This window comes from Acartia tonsa, chromosome 9, assembly GCF_053477335.1.
Source record: "Acartia tonsa isolate MP-2025a chromosome 9, ASM5347733v1, whole genome shotgun sequence".
In the NCBI taxonomy this organism is placed as follows: domain Eukaryota; kingdom Metazoa; phylum Arthropoda; class Copepoda; order Calanoida; family Acartiidae; genus Acartia; species Acartia tonsa.
In genome coordinates this window covers 38,264,817-38,289,600 of record NC_137268.1, presented here as the reverse complement: position 1 = coordinate 38,289,600, position 24,784 = coordinate 38,264,817, and the positions used below count along the sequence as shown (strand labels likewise).

Genomic DNA, 24,784 nt, shown 5'->3' with positions numbered 1-24,784 from the left:
AAATGTCGTCTGAGTAAAAATTTAATTCAGACAAACAAATCCTCAATAAGTTCTATTTGCATCATACAAACCGAAGCGATGCGAGAAAAAATGTATCAAATTTGTCCCTAAAATCTTTGAATCTAAAAATTAAAATAATCCTTAGGATATGACTGTTTTATTTAAACGGAAACAAAACAATAATTTATTTATATGATCACAGATTAGAACCTATGAAAACCTTCACCTATTTACAATACATACAAAAAATAATAATGTAAACAAAATATGCTATATAATTTCAATAGTTTGATATACAAATAGTCAATTAATTATAAACAGCGTCAAACGCTTTAGCGAAATCCAAATAACAACATTATGCATTGTAACATGAGATTCAAAATATTGGTTAAACTCTTATAAGTAAATGTTAAGCTTTAATGGAGATTCATACAATATGAGATTCTTAATTGCAATTAGACAAAATGAAAACATAATTCACAATAACATAATAAGAAGGGCATTAGAATAAAATAATAATAATGGATAATATTAATTACATAAACTTACATTATTCCGATAGATATTAGTGCTATAAATGCACATTTTGACTTGATGGCAAGACGACATTCAACTATATAATTGGTTGTGCGGCAAACTGCTCATTTTCTTTACAAAAGGCCAGACTCTTGTGACGGCACATAGCACCACTCCTTGATCATGGGCTTCTTTTCCTTTCGTGGATTTCTTCTTGCCCTTAAAATAACAAAAATAATAGTATTACTTTTTTTTCTGGTAAAGTAGAAGTTGTAAGAATACAGACATAGAGATTTTAATAGCATTTGTTAAAGTCAAGAACATAGATAAAAACATAGATAGGAGAAAAAATCACAAAACCTACTCACATATATTTTTTAATATTTATATTTTGTATGATGGCTGAAAGACTGACGGTCAAAGTAAGTTACAAACTCGAATCTCAGAACAGAATTTTAAAAAATTGGACCAAAAACACCAAATATATTGGGCGAAATGTACAAATAAAAAAATAGCCAAAATTCTGCGAAAATGCAGTCAGACCGTCCGACGGAGTGACTGACAGACGGACGTACATGGTGAATTAAAGCGTAGCCTTGCTACTTAAAATCTTACTGATGAAGTTTTTAATTTTTGATAAGTCTACCTGGAACATATTTCTTTTGGCACATCAACGCACTCTTCCTTGGGATTCAGTCTATAAAATTAACAATAGGAATAAATCAGATATTAAGAAAGAACAGCTTGTTCATTAAATTCATCTATTTTGCCTTTGGAGATGGGTTAATATCTATAAGATCCATCGGTTTTGAAATAATAATTTCTATCATTAAATGAGTGAAGGCCATTAAAGATAGTTCAAGGGGATGATAGAGGATGTCACTAAAGATTCTTCAAGGGGATGCAGGGTAAGGCGGGTTAATTTCCATTTTTTTTGGAATTTCAAATTTTTTCACATTGGCAAGGGTTACTGGGCCATTATAAAACCCTGTGAAATTTGAAAGAGATTTTTAAATCCAAAAACAACGGGCGCGCGGGGGTTATAAAATGTGCCCGCCCCCTTATAAAACCAAAAATTGAAATTCCTTCAAACACAGGCATGTTGCATATCAAAATGACCGCATTAAAATGCTGGTTACAAAACTGAAAACCGTTTTGAAAAATATTGATTCAGTCTGAAATAATTTTCAAATAACCTACCAAAATAAACAATTTTGACTAAATCAGCCTTTTTAGGTACTTAATGAGCTCTTATTCGAACTAGGAGCAATATTTTTCAAAACGGTTTTCAGATTCATAATCAGCATTTTAATGCTATCATTTTGATATGCAACATGCCTGTGTTTAAAGGAATTTCAATTTTGGGTTTTATAAGGGGTTGGGTACTTTTTATTCCCCCCCGCGCACCCGTTGTTGCCAGTAACCCTTGCCAATATGAAAAAATGTGAAATTCCAAAAAAGTTGGAAATCAACCCGCCTTAATGCAGGGGGGCTTTGACAAAAAAACAAACTTTTTTTAGAGGATGGGGGGGGGGGGGTTAAAATTAGATGTAAAAACTACATTATATCTATGTATAATCATTTTTATTGAAAAGAGCAGTTGGCAATATATTTTCCAAAAGACAGACCGACATCCTGTTATTTTATAAAAAAAATTATATAACTTTATTGTCTAAAAATTAAATTTTTTTGTAATATTACCTTGGAACTAGCTTTGTAACATGTTTGCAAACTCTTTGAGGTTCAATATTACACTCTTCTGTAGGCTTATCCTAGAGAGTAAAATATGTTCAGTCACTAAACCTATCTAATATTATTTATATTACTGTGAAAAAAAGGATATAAAGAGATGAAAAAATTGCAGTTGCGTGAACATCTATTCACAAGGGGGGTGTGAAACGATTTGGGGGTAAAAAGTGATAAGAATGCTTTCCCAGTTTCATTTTTAGCACCTCATTTTCCGCAAGCCATATATATTTAAATGTCTGTTTTTCTATGATGTGAGAGCTTGGTTGTGTAACATCATTAGGGATGTACATCTATTTATCGCCCATTGTCTTATCCCTTTATATACCTGATTTATATACACTGTGTACATAAATAATTTTAATTGTGTGTAAATAAAGAAAATGAATATTATACCTGGACAATGGTTTGTACTTTGTCATGGCAGACTTCAGCTCCCTACAAACAAATATTGGATCAGGTCTAAATGTTGCAGCTTATAACATTATGTATTTAAGGGCGATATCTCTTCGAAGGGTGGTGGTCCCTTCCCACAAAATAGTTATAAACCTGTCCATGAGAAACTACAATGTAAAGGAGAAGCATATCAGAGATTCTCACGTAGCCTGATATAGTGTTTCTTCTAGCTGGCTAATATAACGATATATCTCATCCTTTTCAATTTACCCCATCACCTTCCCTTACCATAATGAAAATATCTGAGGTCTATATTAGCAACCTATTATAATGGCAAAATCTCCTCTGTCAAAATATCCACGTGTTATATATCCATTGTCCCCTCGCCAATTTTGAAATGTGTGATTGGTAACCGCGGCCATGGACTGGCCATGATCCAGGATCTTCAAAATCAGAGAGATTTTGTTTTGGACTAATGGAATTAATTAAATTTTTCATCCTAACTACTGATATAAACATAGACAGTATATATTCTTTGTACTGAAAAAATTTAATTTAAAAACAAAAGACATCTATTCATTTCATTATTTTATTTGTTAAATATTAATAAAACTATATATAAAAAAAAACAAAAAACAAGCCCTTATTTTCAATTTATTTTAACACAAGGGAGGGGTGTTCTGTGTTTGACATGGCACTTTGGGGTGAGCCATTGAATTGTCTAATATGTCCTTTTCAGACAAATTCAGACTTACTCACCATTTATATATTGCTTTTTATATATTTCCTAAAATTCATATTTCATCATAAATTGTAACTTTTGTTAAAAAAATATAGTGCATTGATATTTAGGTTAGATTATATTATATTGAATACTAATTAGCCATTCTGGTAAAGGCCCCGCAGGGTTTAGGCATAGAAAAATAAAACTACCCCCCCCCCCCCCTCCTTAATTTTCAATTTAAGGTATTACCACTTATTTTACCCAGAAAAGAAGAAGCTTATAGTGCCTAATAAAAAATGACGTTATACAATACAAATGAACAATTATAGGCCAGTATATATTTTACAATTGGTCAATTACAATGAACACTGGCCTATCATTGGTCCTTTTTATTGTATGGCATAAATTTTTCTTTTCCCCTATCCAAGATAATTAAAAAATGTAACTATTACCGCTTTGAATCCACATCCAGCTGGGGCACACAGTGTGATGGGCACCTTCCTGCAGTTTGTCACAGGAGAATATTTCTTTACCTTCTTTGTCGTCACTGTGCATTTATTCCTAAGAAAATTTTTTTAAATTTTTTAATTAATACCTAATCTATATTTGCGACAACTTTTACCTCATAGAATTTTCCAATTTTTAACATTTCCAAAACGGCCTGCTTCATATGCTATATGTATCGGATATAGAGGGTGATTTAAAAGAAATAAATCTTCTTCCTAATTCTAGAAGATGGTTATCATTTACAGTGAAGCCTATAACTATTTTTACGGGAAAAAAACTCTACCTTTACAAGAGAAATTGCTCTAGGAAAAATACCCCCCTCTGAAATTTGTTTTTTTTTCAATGAATTTTACTTTAAAAATTAATAGTGAAGGGTCGACTTTCCCCCTGCCCATCCCCCAAGTGCCCCTAGAGGTCTTTTTGGATGTATTTCAAAGAGGTTATAGTTTAAGTTCTAGAATTCTCTATTAAAGCATTAAAATTATTTACTTGGGGAATTTCTGACATTTGGTTGTAGTAGTATAACCAAACACTACATCTTGGCACTTGTCTTCATATGATTCCTGACAGTCTACCACATCATCATCAACCTACAAAATTAAATGTTTTATTGAGAATGGCTGGTGGTTTCCCTAAAATTGCTAGTCAGAAACAGAACCCCCCCCCCATCAAATAAAAAATATAAAGGTATTAGACCCGCAGGGTTAAGACCCCCGCAGGGATTTGACATAAAGAAAAGAAATTATTCTCCCAATCTGTAAATTTTTAATTTTTTTCAAAATAATGGGGGGGGGGTTACTCTTTTGGCACGACACACTTTAAGGGAAGGCACCTCATGGATGTTATACAAAATCATATACCAAAAGAATAATCCTAAAAAAGATCAATTTCAATGATTTTTTGTGTTTTTAATAAGCTATAACTAGGATGAAAACATTTACTACAGTACTGAAGTTCAGGAATATTTCAAGAACAGCTAAACAGACACACATATTAATTATTACTAGCGGCTACGCCCCTAGAGGCCTCTAGTGGCACTTTAAATGTTTTTTTTTGTTCAAGTCTCTACGATACTTAGTTATGTTGCTTTCAAGTCTCTTTTCAAGTCACTACGATACCCTGCAATGTTGCGTAGGAGTCTCTATACTTAAAATAAAAATTTCGATTTTTTGTGATTTCTCTTGGGAGGGTGGTGTTACCCTCCCTCAAAATAGTTATAAACCTTCCCGGGACCTATGAGAAGCAACCCTGTTAAGGAGAACCCGATCGGTTCAGCGATTAGCGATCGGTACACATACACAGACAGACAGACAAACACACATCCTGTTACTTTATTAGAATGATTAAGGAAAAAATATCAGAATGTAATTGCAAGTATGAAGTGGCAACCTTCATGAGGGGTGGCAAAACCTAAAATTGAAATTGGGACGGATTGTCTTTCCCCTATGGTGAATCGCTATGCACGCCATAGATTGAAATTATGGCAGGTGTCCCACACATGCATACTAACCTCATGTTCCTCCTGTCTAGTTTCACACTCAGATTCATACTCTGTTCTACACACTGATTCAGTTTTATTGGAACAATCCTTTACCAGGGGATTTCTAAATACAAATAAAATAATCAGGAAGGAACATTTTTAAAACATGAATGGGGGAGACATTCAACTTCCGCACCAACTTTTAGTGTTATGGGTGAGGCACCAGGAAGGGATGGGACATTAAGCTGTTTTTTACACTAGTCCTCAATCTTTATAATAATGTTTTTATTCGTTAGCCTAACAACTTTGGGCACTTTTATCGAATTGTGATTGGTTAATTCAAGTTGATTGTCCAAACATTTAACCACTAACTGTAATCTACAAAAGGGGCAAGTTTGTGAATCATCATTGAGGAAATACAGTTCACCAATAATAAGTCATTGTCTAATCCCTTTAGATCCCTGGATAGGAACAATTAATTTTAACTTATATATTGTGCTATTTTGAACCTTGTGAACAAATAATCACTCATTTAACTTTAGCTTATCACACTTTTACCCTTTTTGCAAGTTCCAAATAAAGAAATGTAATGATGATAGGATGTAATTTTTTTCTCATTAAATGCACTTATTAAAGGTAAAGCTACTTGATACGTCTTAATTGTTAGTTTGTCTGTGTAATTCAATGTGCTGTTTTTTTAACTTTATTCGTGTTGTTAAATGTTACTTTTATAATTTACTGGGATGCTTAAAGATATGCTTTTTATTAAATTTACTTTTATGGACGTTTAAGTTCATAATTTTAAGCTTTTCATAGTGCCTGTTTAAATGATATCGTACAATACAAATAACCAATGATAGACCAATACACAGACTAAATTACCAATGGCAGGTCAGTATACATATCAATTAACAATGGTAGGCCACATTTCATACGCACTATATAAAGCTTCTCTTTCTAAAGACTTACAAGATATTGTTGTACTTAAAAAAAAAACTTTCCTATTTAATACAACAAATTTTATTCTAAGAATCTTAGTAAAATGATTAATATTAATAAGCTTTTAACATTAATTGAATACTAGTTAATTTAAATATTAACCAAAATATTTTTTAATGGTTTATTCCGTAAGAAAATTATAATGGAAATTAAATAGTTTAGAGAACACTTCGTATTAAGCCATAGTACATTGCATTACTTACTAAAAAACATAAAGGCTTAAACTCTTTATACTTAAAGACAGTGTTATGGATCCGGATCCGCAAGGATCCGCACTTATTTGAGTTCAAGGATCCGAATCCGGATCCTGGGGTATAAATTTATTGAAAAATCTACCTAAATTTATATAAAATAGTCACTTACAAATTTTGAAAATCAGACATTCTTGTGATGAGAGCCAATCTTTAAGGTTTAGGTTCAGACTTGAACATTAAAAGTATTTTTAAATTCGAAATTAAAGAATTAATTTTTTTTTTGAAAATTTATTGTCAAGGATCAGGATCCGCACTGACCAAATTTAGAGGATCCGGATCCGCATACAATCAATGCGGACCCGCAACACTGCTTAAAGATTTACCAAAAAATAAGAATGTACAAGCAACAGATCTATAGTTGTAAATGTATATACAGACAAATACCTCCCTTCATATTTCAACGACCCTTTTCGTCTGCTTCTAAATTATTTTTGCTACTTGGTTGTGTTAATATAAGCGACACCATTGGTTGATTTTCAATAACCCAATAGAAAGGTTGCACAAGGTTGATGCGATGGGGAGATACAGTTATTTAACCCTTTCTCACTCTAGTGTTTTACTCTAATGTAAAAGCCATGCTAAATAAAAAGAAAGAGCGTTCAACCTCTTATCCTATTCACATATATTTTGTTTTTAATGTTATTGTACAGTGAAATGTTTTCTTTCTACCCAATTAAAAATTTCTCCAAAAATATTTTAATATTTAGAAAATACACTAATGATCAAAAAAGGTTTACAGAATAGGTACATAGATATTTTTTTTAAATTCTGATTTAATTTTTAGTCAAAATCTTATTTGATGATAAAAGTACTATTTTGTAGTTCATATAAATGAATTATATCTAACCACATTTTTTTTGGAAGGAATGAATGTTTTACAGGGAAAGAGGGGACAATGGGCTGGTATTACACAAGTCCCCAAAGTTTTTAATAACATTTTCTTATTCGTTAACTTAACAACTTTGTGAATTTTGATTAGATGATTTATTTAAGTCGATTGTCCAAACGTTTCTTATTGTTTTAGATTCCTTATGTTTCTTGAGGAAATAAATGATTATCTTAAAGAAATGGATTTATTATTACTTGGATCTTACACAAGATTATCATGTACTCTAATAAATTGAAAATTTTAGCTGGCTATAATAACAATCCATAACCTTCTCAGTATATTCATGTTGTCTTCTTCTTTTCTATCTAACCTTCATAATTGTAGAAAATAAATTGTGTGTTAAATAAAAATTGAATAAAGGGTCATTAAAAAGCATCTTTTGGAGGGTAATGATGTACTTTTTATTGCATATAATAAATATAAATGAAATAGGATGAATGGGAACTAAAATCTCCGCCAATATTTAAACAAGTACACAAGCCAAATAAAACCCACTCAAATTTTGCTTGGTATTTCTTAAAAACAGCAAATGAAAATAAAATAGCAACCTCAGTCTTACAGTGCTTGGATCTAAAGAGAAAAGACAATGGCCGATAAATTGATGCATATCCCCAATGATGAATGATATACAAAATTACCCCTTCTGTAGATTAACATTAATGTTGAAAGTTTGATTATTCAGCTTGATAAGCCAACCAATCAAGATTCTGTAAAGTCCCCAAAGTTGTTTAGCCAACGAATGATAAAACGTTATTATAAAACTTTGGGGAGTAGTGTAATAAACAGCCCATTGTTCCATCTCTATCTGTTACAATGTAACTTAATGATTATACTTTCTATAAATTTTAAGTTTTATGATTTTTAAAAAAATTAGTCAGTATGCTAAAATGTTCTAGTTTTGATTTTAAATCAAGAGTAAAGTAATAAAATAATCAAAACATAAATCTATTTAGCCAGGAATAAGGAATAGCATATAAGCGAATTATATCTGAGGGGCAAATAAAAAAAGCTGTCAATTGTTGCAACCTAACGACAGCTGCAAATCATGTATGGGTTTCGTGATTTTTTCCCTATTTAATTTCGTTGTTGGTATAAGCTGCTGTTTAGCAAGGTTGCTGCTATGAAGTTACACTATATTCACTGGTTTCAATTAAACAGAATTGCAAAAATAAATCAGAATGAAATATTTCATTCCGTGTGAAAAATGAGGTCTTAAGAGCTAAGTTGCTCTATGAATAATATTCTCTTATATTTTTTGATCTTTGTTTAAATCTCTCATATGTTATTTATTAATTTTTTAACACCTATTTCATATATGGTTTATGGTTCACCTCCACAGTTCAGCTTCTCATAGGTCATAGGAAGGTTCAAAGCTTTTTTGGGGGAGGATACTACCACAATCCTACGAGAAATCGCCAAAAAATATTGAATAATGTATCTATATTGGCGGTGCCACTAAATGACTTACTGGTTTTCCCTTTCACTTTTATTTCAAAGAGAGAGGGGGCAATGGGCTTTTTATTCCACTAGTCCCCAAAGTTTTATAATAATATAATTTTTCTGAATTTTAATAGGTTGGTTTATTAAATTGATTGTTAAAATGTTTCATCCACTATTTTTGATCTATAGCAGGGGTAATTTTAAGTTTCATCATTTGGGGTGTACATCAATCAATCGGCCATTGTCTCATCCCTTTAGACCCCTGTTTTATTTACCTGCAAATTTGGACGGTTGAATTGAATGCAATTTTTTCATAATTAATAAAACAATTCTTTCTGTAATTCTCTTCACACTCTTCTTGTTGTTGAGCCTAGAAGATTAGTTATTTATCCGCAGATATTAAAATGAAACTTTATAAGATTAGAACAAGAGAGGCCTAAGGCCCTGGCTACCAAAACTAGTATTAATTTCATGGTTTTAATTTTGATATTCGTAAAAAAACTGTCTGTAATACGATGCTGTGAATGATTTTACAATATGGCTGAGAACTGGTTCTAATCCAGCAGATACTAATCGGTTTCGAAGCTGTACTGGAAAAAAATATTGTTTAAAACCCAAGATTTTCTACATCTAGGGTATGTTGGTCGGTCGATTCATCCGTAAATTTATTTAGTCCTGTAAAATTTAAAACTTTGCATGCTTATTCCTGTAACAGTTAGGTACGAATTAAAAAGAAAATATTATCAAAATGAGAGGGGGGGGGGTAGAATTCAACCCTCTTCAAGTATCGCTATTCAACCCCCTTCAAGTATCGCTATCTCTAGGGGCGTAGTCGCAAGCAATATATAAAGTAGGTGTACCTCAAATGTAGTAGTGAAAGATGTGTGACACCTCCTATCATAAGAATGGTCACAAATTTCCACATCATCCCAAACTGTCTCCTCAACCATCATCACCTGTGATTAAATTAGATTAGCTTTATCATTCTTGGGTGTACATTAAAGTGTCCCGCCAAAATGTGGTTGATTTATGCAAAAATATGACCAATACAAAATTTTTTTTTCTGTAATACAAAAATTGCGACCACAGCTTCAACGGTCCAGGAAAGCTTCATAACTTTTTTTATTCAAAACTGAAATGGAAAGCGGTTGATCATCCCCCTTCCTTATCCTTCAATTTCCCATAAAGGCACTTAAAGATATAAAACATAATCTTGCAACATTATGATACCTTTTTAACACATTTCTTTCCAGTTGAGCCAGGATTGAGATTAGCCAGTGTGTTGAGGGAGGTGGAGCCATAGTAATTCTTGTCATCTCCCGTCGGGTAGCTACCAAAAGGGATTTGAGCATCTGTTGTTGATTCATCTGTGTTATCTCCTGAACCTAGTAATAGTGTCTAACTTTTTATCTTTGTGACGTAACAAAAATCCATCTCTTTTTGGGGGGTTTCCTTTCCCACCTCCCCTTTCATTTTTCAATTTGTGTTACGTCACAAAGATAAAAAGTTAGACACTATTACTAGGTTTTTATCGCCTTGTTAAAAAGAATGAAAATAAAGAAAATGGTATTAATCAATATTTAATAAATGTACCAACAGTCTGTATGGACACTTTTAGTTTATACCAACCAATCAAGATAAATGTACCCAAAGTTTTTAAACCAACGAATGTTAGGGATCATGTTTATTCAAATTTGGGTAGCACTCCAATGATAATTACCTTCTTCATCAGAAAATTGAGTAGTATCAGGAGAAACAGTAGTAAAAGCAGGATGACTCTCTGTAGCATCTCCTTCAGCTGCACCATTGTCCTCCGAGTCATCAGTCTCATTTTCATTATTTCTAAACAAATCACCATGGCAAAATGTAGACACTTTTTGATATTTTTTGATAAAATTTTATAGAAACTTTTTATGTGTCGCATATAGAGGCAGTTTTCCGCTGAAATGAAAATTATAAAATCAATATACCCGAAGGACTGAAGACCGTCAATAATGTTTTGGATCAAAAACGTTTTTCTCCACGCACCGGTAAAATTCTTACTTGAGAAATTTATATGGGGGAACTTTATTCTTGTTTGACTTAGGAGCAGTTCTGGCTACGCCACGGTTTTCTGTTTGCTTCGCGTTCAACGGCTCATCACTAAGGCTTTCTGACAGGGTTATTTCTAAAAAATAGGAAATGAGGGTACAATAGCGGTTACGCCCGTAGAGTCCTTTTCATATATTCATAAAAAAAAGAACTTTTCATACTGTCTGCGAAAAAATATTTACTAACCATTAAATGAAATAATTACATGAATGTATTTAAATAGAATATAATTGGATATTAGGACAATTGTCAATTTAGGTTGCTTTTCCCCTGTCATTTATAGGTAAGTTTGTTAATCCAGTAGGAGGGAAGGAGATGGGATAAAGGGGGTGGAAGGGAATCGTTACTTTACCCCACTGCTGTTTAACTTTATTAGAGAACGTGAAAATCAGGATGCAATTAATATTTCCATTAATTTATATAAGAAATGTATGTATATTGATTCCTCATACGAATATGGTAAAGCATAAGGAGTTATGATTACCTATAAAAGATCTATATTTAAATTCTTATTTTTAAATTTCCTTTTATAAATGACTATAATTTGTATAATACATCTAATATTAGAAATTTACGAGAAGTAAAGTGCAAGCAAAATGGTTTTGAAAAGGAAGACTTAAAAGTAATGTACTAGTTGAAAAAAAGGAAAATTCAATTTTAGGAAAATCTATTTTAATCTTTTTTTTGCAAGAGAGATAAGATCAGTGCACTTGAAAATTTTGATACCCCACCGCCCTGATAACCTGATGATGTTTCTTTAAGGTGGCTAATATACCTAAACTTTAACCCCCCCTTCTCCTCATGACTTTATCCAATCCCCTCACCTGATCATGGATGAACGTATTGACCAATATCTGACCAACTATATTAGCAACCTAAATTGACGACAAAAATTCCCCTTTTACAATCTCCACTTGTTCAATATCCAGTATGTCACACATTAGTGGATATATTATGAGTGAAAAATTTGTCGTTAATTTAGCCTACTAATATGAACCTCATTCATTGGTCAGTTAGTTCTTAAAGTAAGAGAGAAGGGGATGGGGTAAAGAGTGTGTGTGTGTGATATTGTTATTTAGCCAACTGAGAGCACCAACTTACCAGACTACATGAAAATCTGGTGCAACATCCAAGTAATAATAAATCGATTGTTACCTTCTTGATTGAAAGGAAAAGTATTGAGCAGACTTTTCTGTTTGCGCAAGTCTTCAAAAGCAGGATAGTCGATAAGGGCGTAGTAAGGATTTTTAACATCGCCGAGGGCAGGATATCCGTACACATTGCCGCCAGTTTCTTCGTAACACAGCACACTGGAGGTCAGGTACACGAGGGATAGAGTAACCTAGAAAATGGAGCTCATTAATCTAGAGAAAGACTTAGGCACATACAAGCTTTAAATTCTCGGGGCTAAAAAGAACTGGTTTTAATCTTATAATTGAACATTTTTATATCCGCGGAAGATTATTTATAATACGATGCGAGAAATAAATATAAAGATTTGAAAAAATCTTCACTGAACCTTTAGGGAAAAATCCCTAGAGGCAAGGTGCAAAGCTTTGTAAGAGGCAAGTGTGTCTATAAAAAAGTTAACATATAGTCGGATAGATATACGGACATACTCTATTTACAGATTATACAGATAATATGCGGTTTTAATATATCTATACAATTTTCAGAGAGCGGACTTTGGGCTGTTTATTACACCAATACACTAGTCCCCAAATTTTTAGAATAACGTTTTCTTATTCGTTAGCTTAAAAACTTTTGGGATTTATCAAGAATTTTAATTGGTGGGTAAATGTAATGTATCATCGTTGCTTTACATCATTTTATCGGCTATTTATCCTTTTAGATCCATATGCAGCTTTACATAAAAATTCTTATAAAACGAGTATTTTACCGGCTAAAGTATGCTAGATATACTAAGATATAGAAGTTTCACAAGAATTTCAAATATTTTTTTATATTCAGTTTTTAACAGGGATATTGAATAATACATTTTTTTGACAGCAACTTTTTATATGATCTAATTATCCTTTTGATCTGATTTTTGGCATTTTTGGAAGAATGCAAGTATGTCCTTGTACTGTATCCTGTATTTAAGCAATTTAAGTATGAAATTACAAATACTATAAAATATAGCAATACATTTTTGTTATCAAAGTCAAAATTTTAAAATTTTTTAATTTTGTCTTTTGAGGGTGGAGTTACAATTATCCCCCCCACCAAAAATTAATACCATACTAAAATATTCTCAACTAGCGGTTACGCCCATAGAGGCCTCTAGGGGCACTTGAGGAGGAGAGAGTCGAATTTAATAACCCAATTTCTTATTTTAGATTTTAAAAGAAAACGTAAAAACATTTTTTTGGGGGGGGGGGTGCGGCGTGCCCCCCCCCCCCTCATTTTTAATTTTAGTTAAAAAATTTAAAAAAAAAAAATTTTTTTTGGGAGGGAATTTTTCATTTTTTTGGGGGGTATTAGTTATAAACCTTCCCGGTACCTATGAGAAGCTTCCCTGTTAAGGAGAACCCGATTGGTTCAGCGGTTAGCGAGATCCTTCGGTACATATAGACACACAAACATCCTGTTACTTTAGTATAAGGATAAAGGAGACACATATCGGTCAAGAAGTTTATAGGTACAGACAAACATCATTATGTATATATAGGGATAATGGTGTTTCAAAAATTACCAAATTTTTTTTGCTGGAATATGCCCATTTTTTAAAACCATTTTCACGCTTTCTAAGCTTTACTGTGATATGATATTTAGTCAAATATTTTAAAAGAATTTAGATGGGATAGCTCTCATATGTACACATAATTTTTTTTAGGTTCACAGAAAACGAAAAAATAGTTTTTGTCTAGTTGTCAGCTACTTAAGATCTCAAAAATGCTTGCCTGTCATAAGCATGTTATATATTAGAAAGAAAACTTAATCTAAACCAAAATTAAAATCTATGACTATCTAATCTATGGACTTTAATAATACTGTGAATACAGTTTTATAATCAGGTTCTCTCATTTGTTGGCTTTACAACTTTAGGTACAACCAATGAATTTAATATAAGTAAGAAATTTATGAGTGTTTATCATAATTGGGGATGTACATCAAGTAATCACCCATTGTCTTACCCTTAAGATAACTGAGAAAATTATATTTTCTTCCTCCCAATTGACAAAAACTATGGGCGGCTTTGCCTCTAGTAAAATATTAATGGGAATTATAATATTTTAATTAAAAAAAAAACATTCAAACATTAATTATAGGGTTGTTTGACTACTACAACCAGATACATCTAGGTTTTAAATATATGTCCTTACGCTTGTACAGTCTTAATTGAAATGTTGTGGCTATCTTGAAGTTGATTAATTATCTACTTACAAGTAATGCATACACACACAGTAGGCTTGAAAAGGAAGCAAGAATATTTAACTATCGCATCGTGTTATAGACAGCTTTCCGCGGATATAAATAAATATTTAATATTTTTGTTATCCTAGAGAAGCCTACGGCCCATGCAAACAAAACTGTTTTTTACTATTTTTATTCTAATATTCGTGGAAAATTGCCTGTAATACGATGCTATACATGATTTTTTAGTATGGCGGAGAACCAGTTATAATCAAGTGGATATCAATCGGTTTTGAAGCCATACTTGTATATTCTTTCTTTGAAATAAATGACCTTGACAGGCTTAATTTTTTTTATATTAGGTAGGGGATTTTATTTATTTCAAGAAAGTTAAAAATCTAACTTTGAAAATTTTAAATAAAAAAGTTTAACTTACAAAGTTAAAAATGGCCTCATCAAAGATTTTACGAAAAAATTTAAATTTTTTTTGTTCGCAAAAACAAATAAAAGCAAAGTTGTTAAACATTAAATATTCAAACAAGGAGAAAATTTCAGCATGAAATTTCACAAATGTCAAATATTTTCATTCTAATTCGCCCTTAAATTGTTGGCTATGCTATATAGAGAGAGCCATTAATTTGAAAACGTTCATACTTACTTACTAAGTCTACTGTGAATATATTACCAGGAATAATTTAAAGGGATAAGACATTGTCCGATACATTGACGTATATTCCCGATGATGTTACACAAAATTACCACTTATGGACATTTAACTTAATGAAACAACCAATTAAGATCCCAAAAAAGTCCCCAAAGTTGTTAAGCCAATGAATAAGATAAAGTTATTATAAAACTTTGGGGGCTAGCGTAATAAACAGTCCAATGTCCCTTCCTCCTCTTGATATCTTACGCTCTCTATATATTACGCTGTTCTCAGTGTGGGCGAGTGCTTAAATTTCTCTATCAAACAATGTATTTTAACAAGGACAATTAGGGTCAAAAATAACATTATCTTTAATCTGTGTCTGTGTGTACAGAAGGTTCTCGCTAACCGCTGATCCGATAAGGTACTCCTTTACAATGTATCTTCATAGCTTTACATAGGTCCTGGAAATGTTAATAAATATTTTGGGGAGAGAACCACCACCCTTCCAAGAGAAATCGCCAAAAAATATTTCTTAAATGATGTTTTAAAGGGCGAAGCCCTCTAGAACCTAGGGTCCTACAATCATACAATATCAATAGCCATTAATTATCAAACTCTAATTAATTTTTACATCAAATTTACACTTAAGTATATTAATGGTTCGATGCTATAAACATATTGGAATAATACAATGATACAATAAATTTAAAAAGCGTTTAGTTGGATCTTTTACTTAATATATAAATCATAATATGAGCTTACTTTATAAGTAGCAATATATTTTTCGAAAAAATTCTCTCAAGGACTAGCCAAGAATAAAGCTTTAGGTTTCCATACATTTGCATAAAATTAAAAATAAATACAATTATAAAAGTGACAGGATCTTTATCTGTCTGTGCCAAATACTACCGCTGAACCGGTATGGTTCTCCATTACAGTGTAGCTTCTTATAGGTCATAGAAAGTTTTTCTTTACTTTTACTTTAAGAAAACTAAATTTGAGGAAGGGGCTGAATGACTTCACACCCCCCCCCCCCCCCCCCCACCTTTAATGCCCCTAGAGATTACTATGAGCGTAGCCGCTAGTCACCATTAATTAGCCAAAATAAAAGTTTCGCACAGTTTTTGCCACTAGTTTGCATTAAATATAATTGACACGGTCCAAATAAATTGATTAATAGCCTGACATATTTCTTTTTCAGGGAAGGAAAGGACAATCATATCAAATCGTGGGTGGATGCACCCCCCTCCCCCCTACAAAATCAATTTTCTCAAAAGTAATTCAATTTTTAATGTTAGGGTGTAACTTAACAACCCCTTGGCGGTTTTAGGGGGTTGTAGTAACTTGTAGACCCTTTCCAGAGAGGTACAAGGTGTGTGTACAACTATGGGCCTAGTAACTTGTAGACCCTTTCCAGAGAGTTAGAAGGTGTGTGTACAACTAGGGGCCTTTATCCACCCTCTTAATTTTGCCAGTATGGTGGATACTCTCAACTTCTGGTAGAAATTGAGACATAATTGATTAATCCTTTCTTGTCACATACCTGTATCTCTGGCATTGTTTATGAATGTATGCCAAATATTGGCAGAAACAATGCAGACCACCAAGATGTTGCAATTTTCTTCTAATGTATTTAGGCCTTTTAGAATAAGGAAATTGAATGCATGTACTTTCTATAGATTTTCTATCTGTCTTTCAATCCAGAGAGAGAGAGAGAGAGGGGGGGGGGAGAAAAGGCTGTTTATTACACTAGTCCCAAAGTTTTAAAATAACGTTTTCTTATTCATTTGCTGGAGACTTTAGTTAACTTGATTGGTTGATTCATTAAGGTAAGTGTTTAACCTCTTATTTTGACAGATGAAGTAATTTTGTGTATCATCATTGGAAATATACATCCATTTATTGGCCATTGTCTTATCCCTTTAGATCCCTGCTTTCAATCTATCTTACTTCAATGAATTATTGCCTTAAAACTCTTCTTGTGGCTTTGTCTCTAGCATTTATAAAATGAGGAGGATGGCGAGGGGAGGGGGGAAGGACCTTTTATCGGGTAAATGAAATAAACAAATCAATCGAAAAATCCTTTCCAAGTATTCGCTCAACACACAAGACCCTTCTTCTTATTTTATGAAAATAGTTTAAAACTACCCCAAGACACTTATATCCTTAAGTAATTCCAATTCGAACCAGTAATTTTCGAGATATTGAGTGTCAGACTTTATAATATAGGATATTTCATAAAATCATCCACCCAAGAGAAATCGCCCAAAGAAAAAAAGATTTTAAATCCTTCTTCCCCAATTTTTTTTACATTTTCTTTAGATAAATAAAAAAAATTGGGTTATTGAATTCAACTCCCCCCATTCTCAATTTCTCCTAGAGGCCTCTAGGAGCATAGCCGCTAGTTGAAAATAACTACGCTTATAGCATTGTACCTGGTCGTACTTGAAATCTCATGTTAAGTTAATTAAATATAAAAAAAATGCCAGCCAATTGAAATATGCAAATAATGGTGATGATAAAATTAATGAGAGTAGAAACTATTGCGTGATTACTGACATGACAGACACTCTATAAACAAATATATGATATATATAAACACCAGGGATCTAAAGGGATAAGACAATGACCGATAAATTGTACACCCCCAATGATGATACACAAAATTATCTTCGTATTTTTCACAGTAGCTTTTCTCCTATTTCTAGCGAGAATTCAATCGGTCAATAGTTATCGAAATCTTAAGCTAAAAACACTACTTTATATATTAAGATAGGATAATTTAAATAATTTTAGAATTATCACCCTGCAAAGTTTCTGATCAAAGGTATTGACTTGAATGCGATTTTTAGTAGAGAATCTACTCTATATTTAACTTTATCTGTCCGTCAGTACTTCCGTAACGCTATGGGTATAATTTTCTCGGCTACCTAATCTTAAGAAAATGACATTTGCGCATCTAATCTATACATTTTAAGTCCGTCTGTCTGTAGGTCATGATTAAAAAAATTTAGACATCATTTTTAAGGTTTCATGATTTTGCATATAATCTCTTTTTTCATTGCTACGTGAACTAAACATTTGTACTATAACTCCATCTGTCAGTTTGTCCATTCTGTGATTTTTTGTGATTCGCTACTTAAGTATGTTGTCATCCTTGATTTGTTTTTGCCCGCCATGCCTTGCTTTGCCATATCTGATAAATTTTCAATTGGCATTTCAATCACATGTAGGCATATCAAGAATAAAGAGATTTTTAAAGGCAGGGAGGAGACATTGGGATATTTATAAAACACCAGTCACAAAAGTTTTATAATAATCTTTTCCTATTCGTTGGCTTAACAACTTGTAGGACTGTTGTTGAATTTTGATTGATTGGTTCATAAATTTGTGTATTCAAACGTTTCAATCACTAATTTTAATCTTCAGAAAGGGAAATTTTATGTAACATCATTGGGGATTAAATCAATTCATAGATCATTGTCTTATCCATTTAGATCCCTGACAATAACTACTTAACCTACTGAGTTCTTTACTTTACAGAGTTTCTTTACATAGTTACTACTGCTGCTTTGTCAAACGCCTGAATAATCGCATGTATTTTTCTTAAAATGAATTTTATCACTGAAAAACTACAGGTCAGCAACATTTGATTAATAAAAAGACATCCAAACATTTTAGTTTTTGAATAAATATTTCTGATATGTTAAGCTTCACTTAATTCCTGAAATATATCTTAAAGACAGACAGACAAAGAAAGAAAATGTCACAATGATCAATGAAAATACTTCTTAAAGGATTAGGAGTAATACGCTTACTGCGGTCAAAGATTTTCGCTTTCTTAGGTCATAGCCAATTTTTTAAGTCAAAAAGAAATTAAGACAGAGTAAATTATATGAGGATGATTAATCTTATAAGTAGCATGTAAATACCAAAACATTGATGAAAAAAGTAAATATGATTTAATATACATTTATGTATGTTTAGTATAGTAAATAAAAAAAGGCAGCTATATTTAGATAAAAGTAACAGGGTGTTTGTAAGTTTATATGTTTGTCTGTACCGAAAGTCTTATTTTTAGCTACTTGTACTTTTAAGGACAAATCTGAAATGTAATACACTGCATTTAGATTCTCTAGATTAGATTAAAACAAACTTCACGGTTTCAGTTGACTAAAAAAAACAAGGATTCTGTACTTAAAATCCAATTTTTTTTTCTTGCACTTCTTAAACCCTTCCTTAAAATATGTTTGACTATCCTTATGGATCTTGCTAACTAACAAAAGATAAGGTTGGTCTCTTTTTAAGAGTGAAGTTTTATATAATGCCAGGAATAGTTATTTCTCGCATCGTATTATTAGAAAGTACAATTATGAGATTAAAACTAGTTTTTTTAGCCCCGAGGTGCCGAAGGCACCGGCTAAAAAAACTGGTTTTAATCTTATGATTGTAAATTTCTATATTCGTAGAAAGCTGGATATAATACGATGCTAGACATAGTTTTTTCGTATGGATGAGAACCGTTTCCTATCCACCGGATTCGAATGAATACGAGAAAATTTTTTATTTATCTTGAAGAAGTTTATCTTTCCTCCATTATTTGTTTTTTAATCTTTAAGTATTGGGCTTTGATTTATTTGGTACTATAGATTGTTATTTGAAACCAAAAAATGAGTGATATCACTATAATAGAAAATTTTATGAAGCAAATAAACAAGACCGAAAACGGCCATAACTAGCAATAATGCAATGAAATACAGCAACATGCAAGTATACTATTATTCATGATGGACGAACGGCCGCACATACTAAATTAAAGACTAGCCTCGCTAATAACAGAAAAAGTGGATAATTGAGTAGCTTTGTTCTTTAGATGAGTGGGAATTTAATCTAAATTTGGTCTTGTTCTTTCATAGATATTCTGCGAAAAAAGTGATTATAATTCTACGTATGTCCTACAATTAAAATTACTTCCCAAAGAAATTGGAATTATGCTAAGAAAATCTAGGAGTAATGGTTCTATTGACAATCACATGCTTCAAATTTTATCAAATAATGAATCTCTAAATAGAAAATAGAAATAGTCTAAAGAAAAACATTTAATTTTGCTTTTATAAATTTTGAAAAAGGTATTAGCTACTTATGCATGCAATATTTTTCTATTATGGACATAGACGACCATTTTTCATTTAAACCAGGAATATTATCAATTATTTACCGAGCATTCAATGTTGAAATTTCTATATATATGTATAACAGTGAAGTTTGAGGCATGAAATATCAGAAATTGTAGATCATAATAGGTTGTACTTTTCAGGGAAGCTTATTAAATGTCTTGGGGTGGTTTGAAGCAATTTTTCGACTCTGTCTAGATGCTATTAAATTAAAAAGTGAAGGATGTGTAAGGGGTAGTTTTTCGTCTGTTTTTTACTTTTGGTCAGGTTACTTTGGGTACTGGGTAGCAATACAGGACACTGCACGTAAAGGCCCTGCAGGGTTGGCCCCGTTCAGAGCCTATACCCAGTTTGTTTCTTGATTTATTTTATAGTTTAGTTTTCTAATATCATTACAGATCAACATTTTTGTCACAATTAAAGACAAAATATGCTATTTTAACGCAAAATCTCCTAAAAAGGAACGGTAGGAAATTTGCATTTTAATGTTCTAGTACACCTACAAATGATAGTTGTTTAATCTAAAGGAATCCACTCAACCCCTTCGTATATCGCTGATTAATATCAGTCCCTAAAGCTTATTTAAAAAGATATGCACGATCGCTCTTTTTACGCCGAAGAATGTCATAATTGTAGATAATGCAAAAATGAATATTTTCTCAGTGACATTGCACTAAGCTAGTTTAGATTTTAAAAGAAAGGGAAACTTTATATTTTCAGGGTCAATCCGTCTGTCTTAACGTCCTTTTTTAGTAATGTTAGAATAGTCCAATGGTTTTAAATATTTGCAAAATTCAAAGGTATAATTAGGTCAAGCATAGGAAATCTATAATCATTAAAAAAAGTCAATCAATAAGGTCAATTTTTATTTATCAACATTATTTTATTTTAACTTTTTTCAGATTCTTGGTTCAAAAAGTGGATACCAAGACGTTATTTATGACCTTGCAGTAAGATGCATTACTTTTAAAAAAAGACGTGCTTTCCCTTAACGTGACAAGCGGGCAGATAACTACTCACCCCTTTTTTAGAATAATAAGTTCATAATAATTACATTTTTTTTGGGGGGGGGGGGAGTAGGAGGGTTATGTCTAACCTCTGCATGGAGAATCCGCAGGGCCTGTACCTGCGGTGCAATAATCCTGAGAGGCTTTATGTACCTAATACAACTTAACCTAAACTGATATACTGCACGATCACTACCCCCAACCCCATATTCTAATTTTATTTTTTAAAATGAGGGGGGGGGGATTATGTGCTTCACTCGACACGCTGAAGGAAACCACAAACAAACTTTTTATCAACTTGATTAAGTAGCGCCGGTACTGTTTTAATCAGATTAAAATTCAACTTTAGGATATATATATTTAAAGGATAAACATTGTCAAAAAGTAGAGAAGAATTAAAAACAGCAGCAAATTTGATTTTAATTTTTTAAGTAAATTAAAAATGCTAAATTGATGTAAACTAATCTATAATACAAAGTAAAATGATGTCTGACTGACTATCCGGATAAAACTTAAGAGTTTGCTAACCTAATGGTTTATTGTCAAGATTATGTCAAAAAATACAAATTTGCAAGGATTAAAGGTAATAAATAGTATCATATGATTTTTAGCAAAATAATCTTTTTTTAAGCATTATTGGAAATAATTAGTGAACAATGATAGTTTTATGGTCTAAATCATAATTTTATAACCGTTTGACGATGGATAAAGAAGCTAAAAAATTTCATTTTAGACCGGGTTCATGAGGAATAAGACAGTGGACGCTAAATTGATGTACCACCCCAATGATGAAGACTAAAAAGACTGGTGGAAAAGTTTGGACATTGCTGCTTGTACAGTGTACGTTACTAAAAATGATTATTAGCCAATGATGATACACAATACTAATGCCTTTGAAGATTAAAATTAGTGGTTGAAACGTCCCGAAACCTGTTAGGCCAACAAATATGAAAACATTGTTATAAGACTTTAAGGGCTAATGCAATAAACAGCCCAATATTCCCTCCCTCACCACCCGTCAAAGATACTCTGTAATGCAGGAAGGTAGAAGGCATTGGAAGTTTTCTCTCATTCATTTGCTTATAAACTTTGGATACTTTTATTTCATCGTGATTGAATTATACAGTATACGTATTGCATTAGTCCCTAAAGTCTTAAAACAATGTTTTCATATTTGTTGGCCTAACAGGTTTAGGGACGTTTTAACTACTAATTTTAATTTCAAAGGGATTACTATTGTGTATTATCATTGGCGAAGTACGTTAATTTATCGGCCATTGGCTTATCCCTGTAGATTCCTAATTTTTGACGGTTTATATAGACAGTAAACAAAAAGTTTGGTATCATGATACGAATACATTATTTTCTTCTTTATCTAGCACACAATTAAACATTCTACCATCAAGTAAAAACGCCAGAGATCTAAAGGGATAATACATTGGCCGATAAATTTATGTACATCCCCCATGATGATATATAAAATTACCCTCTCTGTAGATTACAATTTTAGGTTGAACCGTTTGGACACTCAACTTAATGAACTAACCAATAAAAATTCAGTAAAAGTCCCCAAAATTATTAAGCTCACAAATGAGAAAATGTTGTTACAAAACTTTGGGGACTAGTGTAACAAATAGCCCAATGAACTCTTATTCCCTGCATTCTACCAACAGTAAAAACGTTCTATAAAACACCATCTTAAATAATTTCCTTCCATTTAGATAAAAAGATACAAGAATGGATGTAGAATATACGTGGACATAGGAAAAATTGTACTCAATTTAGGTTGCTAACATGCACATAATTTATTGGTAAGCTCGTGTATTGATTAGAAGGAGAAGGGATGGGGTAAAGAGGATAACTGGTGGAAGGTGGTATTTATTTTAGCCAGCTACAAGTTTCACTTTATTGAGTACATGATAATCAGGTGTAAGATCCAAGTAATAAATGAATCCATTTCTAAAATATTTTTTAAATAGTCAATTACCCAGGGAGAAAGGGAGGGGACAATGGATCGAATATTCAATTTTTTGGAGTCTCAGACTTTGGGTATTGGCTTAAAGGGAATGGGCAAGAATTTAGCAGGTTCTGACTGACTTTTGGTACTAGCGCATCAAATGCCACTAACTTGCTTTTTTAGAAAAAAATATGGCTTTGACAGTGATTTAAATAGTAAATAACTTAAAATGGCAAAAGTTTTACCAATGAATTTTCTGCGCAACTAAAAATTACAATCTAATATATTTTAGTTTGCTAGACGTCAGGCTAAAGAGAAAACAATTAGGTTGTGGTTAGAAATCCTTATAATAAAGTACCAGGATTTGTGTTTGTCTGTGTGTCCTGTACCAAGAATCTCGATAACTGGTGAACCGATTGGGTTCTTCTTCAAAGTGTAGCTTCGCATAGGTCCCGGGATGGTTTATAGCTATTTTGGGAGAAGGTACCACCACCCTCCCAAGAGAAATCACAAAAAAAAAATTTTTACTCATAGACGTAAACAGTAGAAAAGTTACGTATTCTTTAAAAAAAAACATTCAAAGTGACACTAGAGGCCTCTAGGGGCGTAGCCGCTAGTATATACAGAAATTCAAAACAGATTTTTTAAAAAGGAGCAAGTGGGGATTTGTTTTGTCCACAAGAAATGTAGGTGATTATACCAAGTCTTCCAAATAAAATTAAAGAAAAAAAAGGATTAACAACTTTAAGATTTTTTTTACTTATAAAATCTAATAAATGTGTTTCTAAAGGGTTCTAAAAGTATAAGACAATGGCCGATACATCAATAATACATAAAATTACCCCTTATTTAAATTTAATCAGTGGTTAAAACTTTTGGCCATTCAACTTCCTAAGCCAACCAATGAAAATTCAATAAAAGTCTCCAAAGTTTTTAAGCCAATGAATAAGAAAACGTTATTATAAAACTATGGGGACTAGTGTATCAGCCCTAATCCCCTCCCTCCCGAATGTAACTGAGCGATTTTACTAAAGTGTCCCACGCGCTCAAAACTAATTACAATTGTCCAAGGTTGTAAAGCCAACGAATAAGAAAATGTTATTATATAACTATTGGGACTAGTGTATCAGCCCTAATCCCCTCCCTCCCTCATTAGTAACACAATAGAAATAAACATGAAAAATAAAACTCTTCAATTAATCTAGCAAGTTAATATTAGTCAAACCTGTAACACCGTCATTGTTGTTGGTTTATGTGTAACTGAGCGATTTTATTATAGTGTCCTTACCATTTGAGCGCCTTGTCGCCTGTATTCAAGTTCCACGCGCTCAAAACTCATTACAATTTTCCAAAGTTGTTAAGCCAACGAATAAGAAAATGTTATTATAAAACTATTGGGACTATTGTAACAGCCCTAACCCCCTCCCTCCCTCATTAGTAACACAATAGAAACAAACATGACTAATGCAACCATTCAATAAATCTAACAAGTTAATATTATTCAAACCTGTAACACCATCATTGTTGTTGGTTTATGTGTAACTGAGCGATTTTATTATAGTGTCCTTTGCATTTGAGCGCCTTGTCGCCTCTATTCA

At 32.3% G+C, this 24,784-nt stretch overlaps 1 protein-coding gene across 2 annotated transcripts; it reads right to left on the bottom strand.

The window, feature by feature from the left end:
- Positions 1–141: 141 nt before the first annotated feature.
- On the bottom strand, positions 142–24,784 carry LOC145328871 (uncharacterized). 2 transcript variants are annotated; one of them, XM_080172795.1, is made up of 14 exons: positions 24,694–24,784; positions 12,198–12,384; positions 10,995–11,118; positions 10,672–10,793; positions 10,182–10,336; positions 9,812–9,907; positions 9,227–9,321; positions 5,400–5,493; positions 4,379–4,479; positions 3,835–3,943; positions 2,659–2,700; positions 2,218–2,288; positions 1,163–1,213; positions 142–735 (listed from the first exon to the last, which is right to left on the bottom strand). In XM_080172795.1, exons 1-14 carry the CDS (start codon positions 24,706–24,708, stop codon positions 651–653), a joined length of 1,347 nt encoding a protein of 448 aa, XP_080028921.1. In that variant the 5' UTR covers positions 24,709–24,784; the 3' UTR covers positions 142–650. The 2 variants fall into 2 exon arrangements, with proteins under 2 accessions (XP_080028921.1, XP_080028920.1); XM_080172794.1 differs by lacking the exon at positions 24,694–24,784 and adding an exon at positions 24,412–24,504.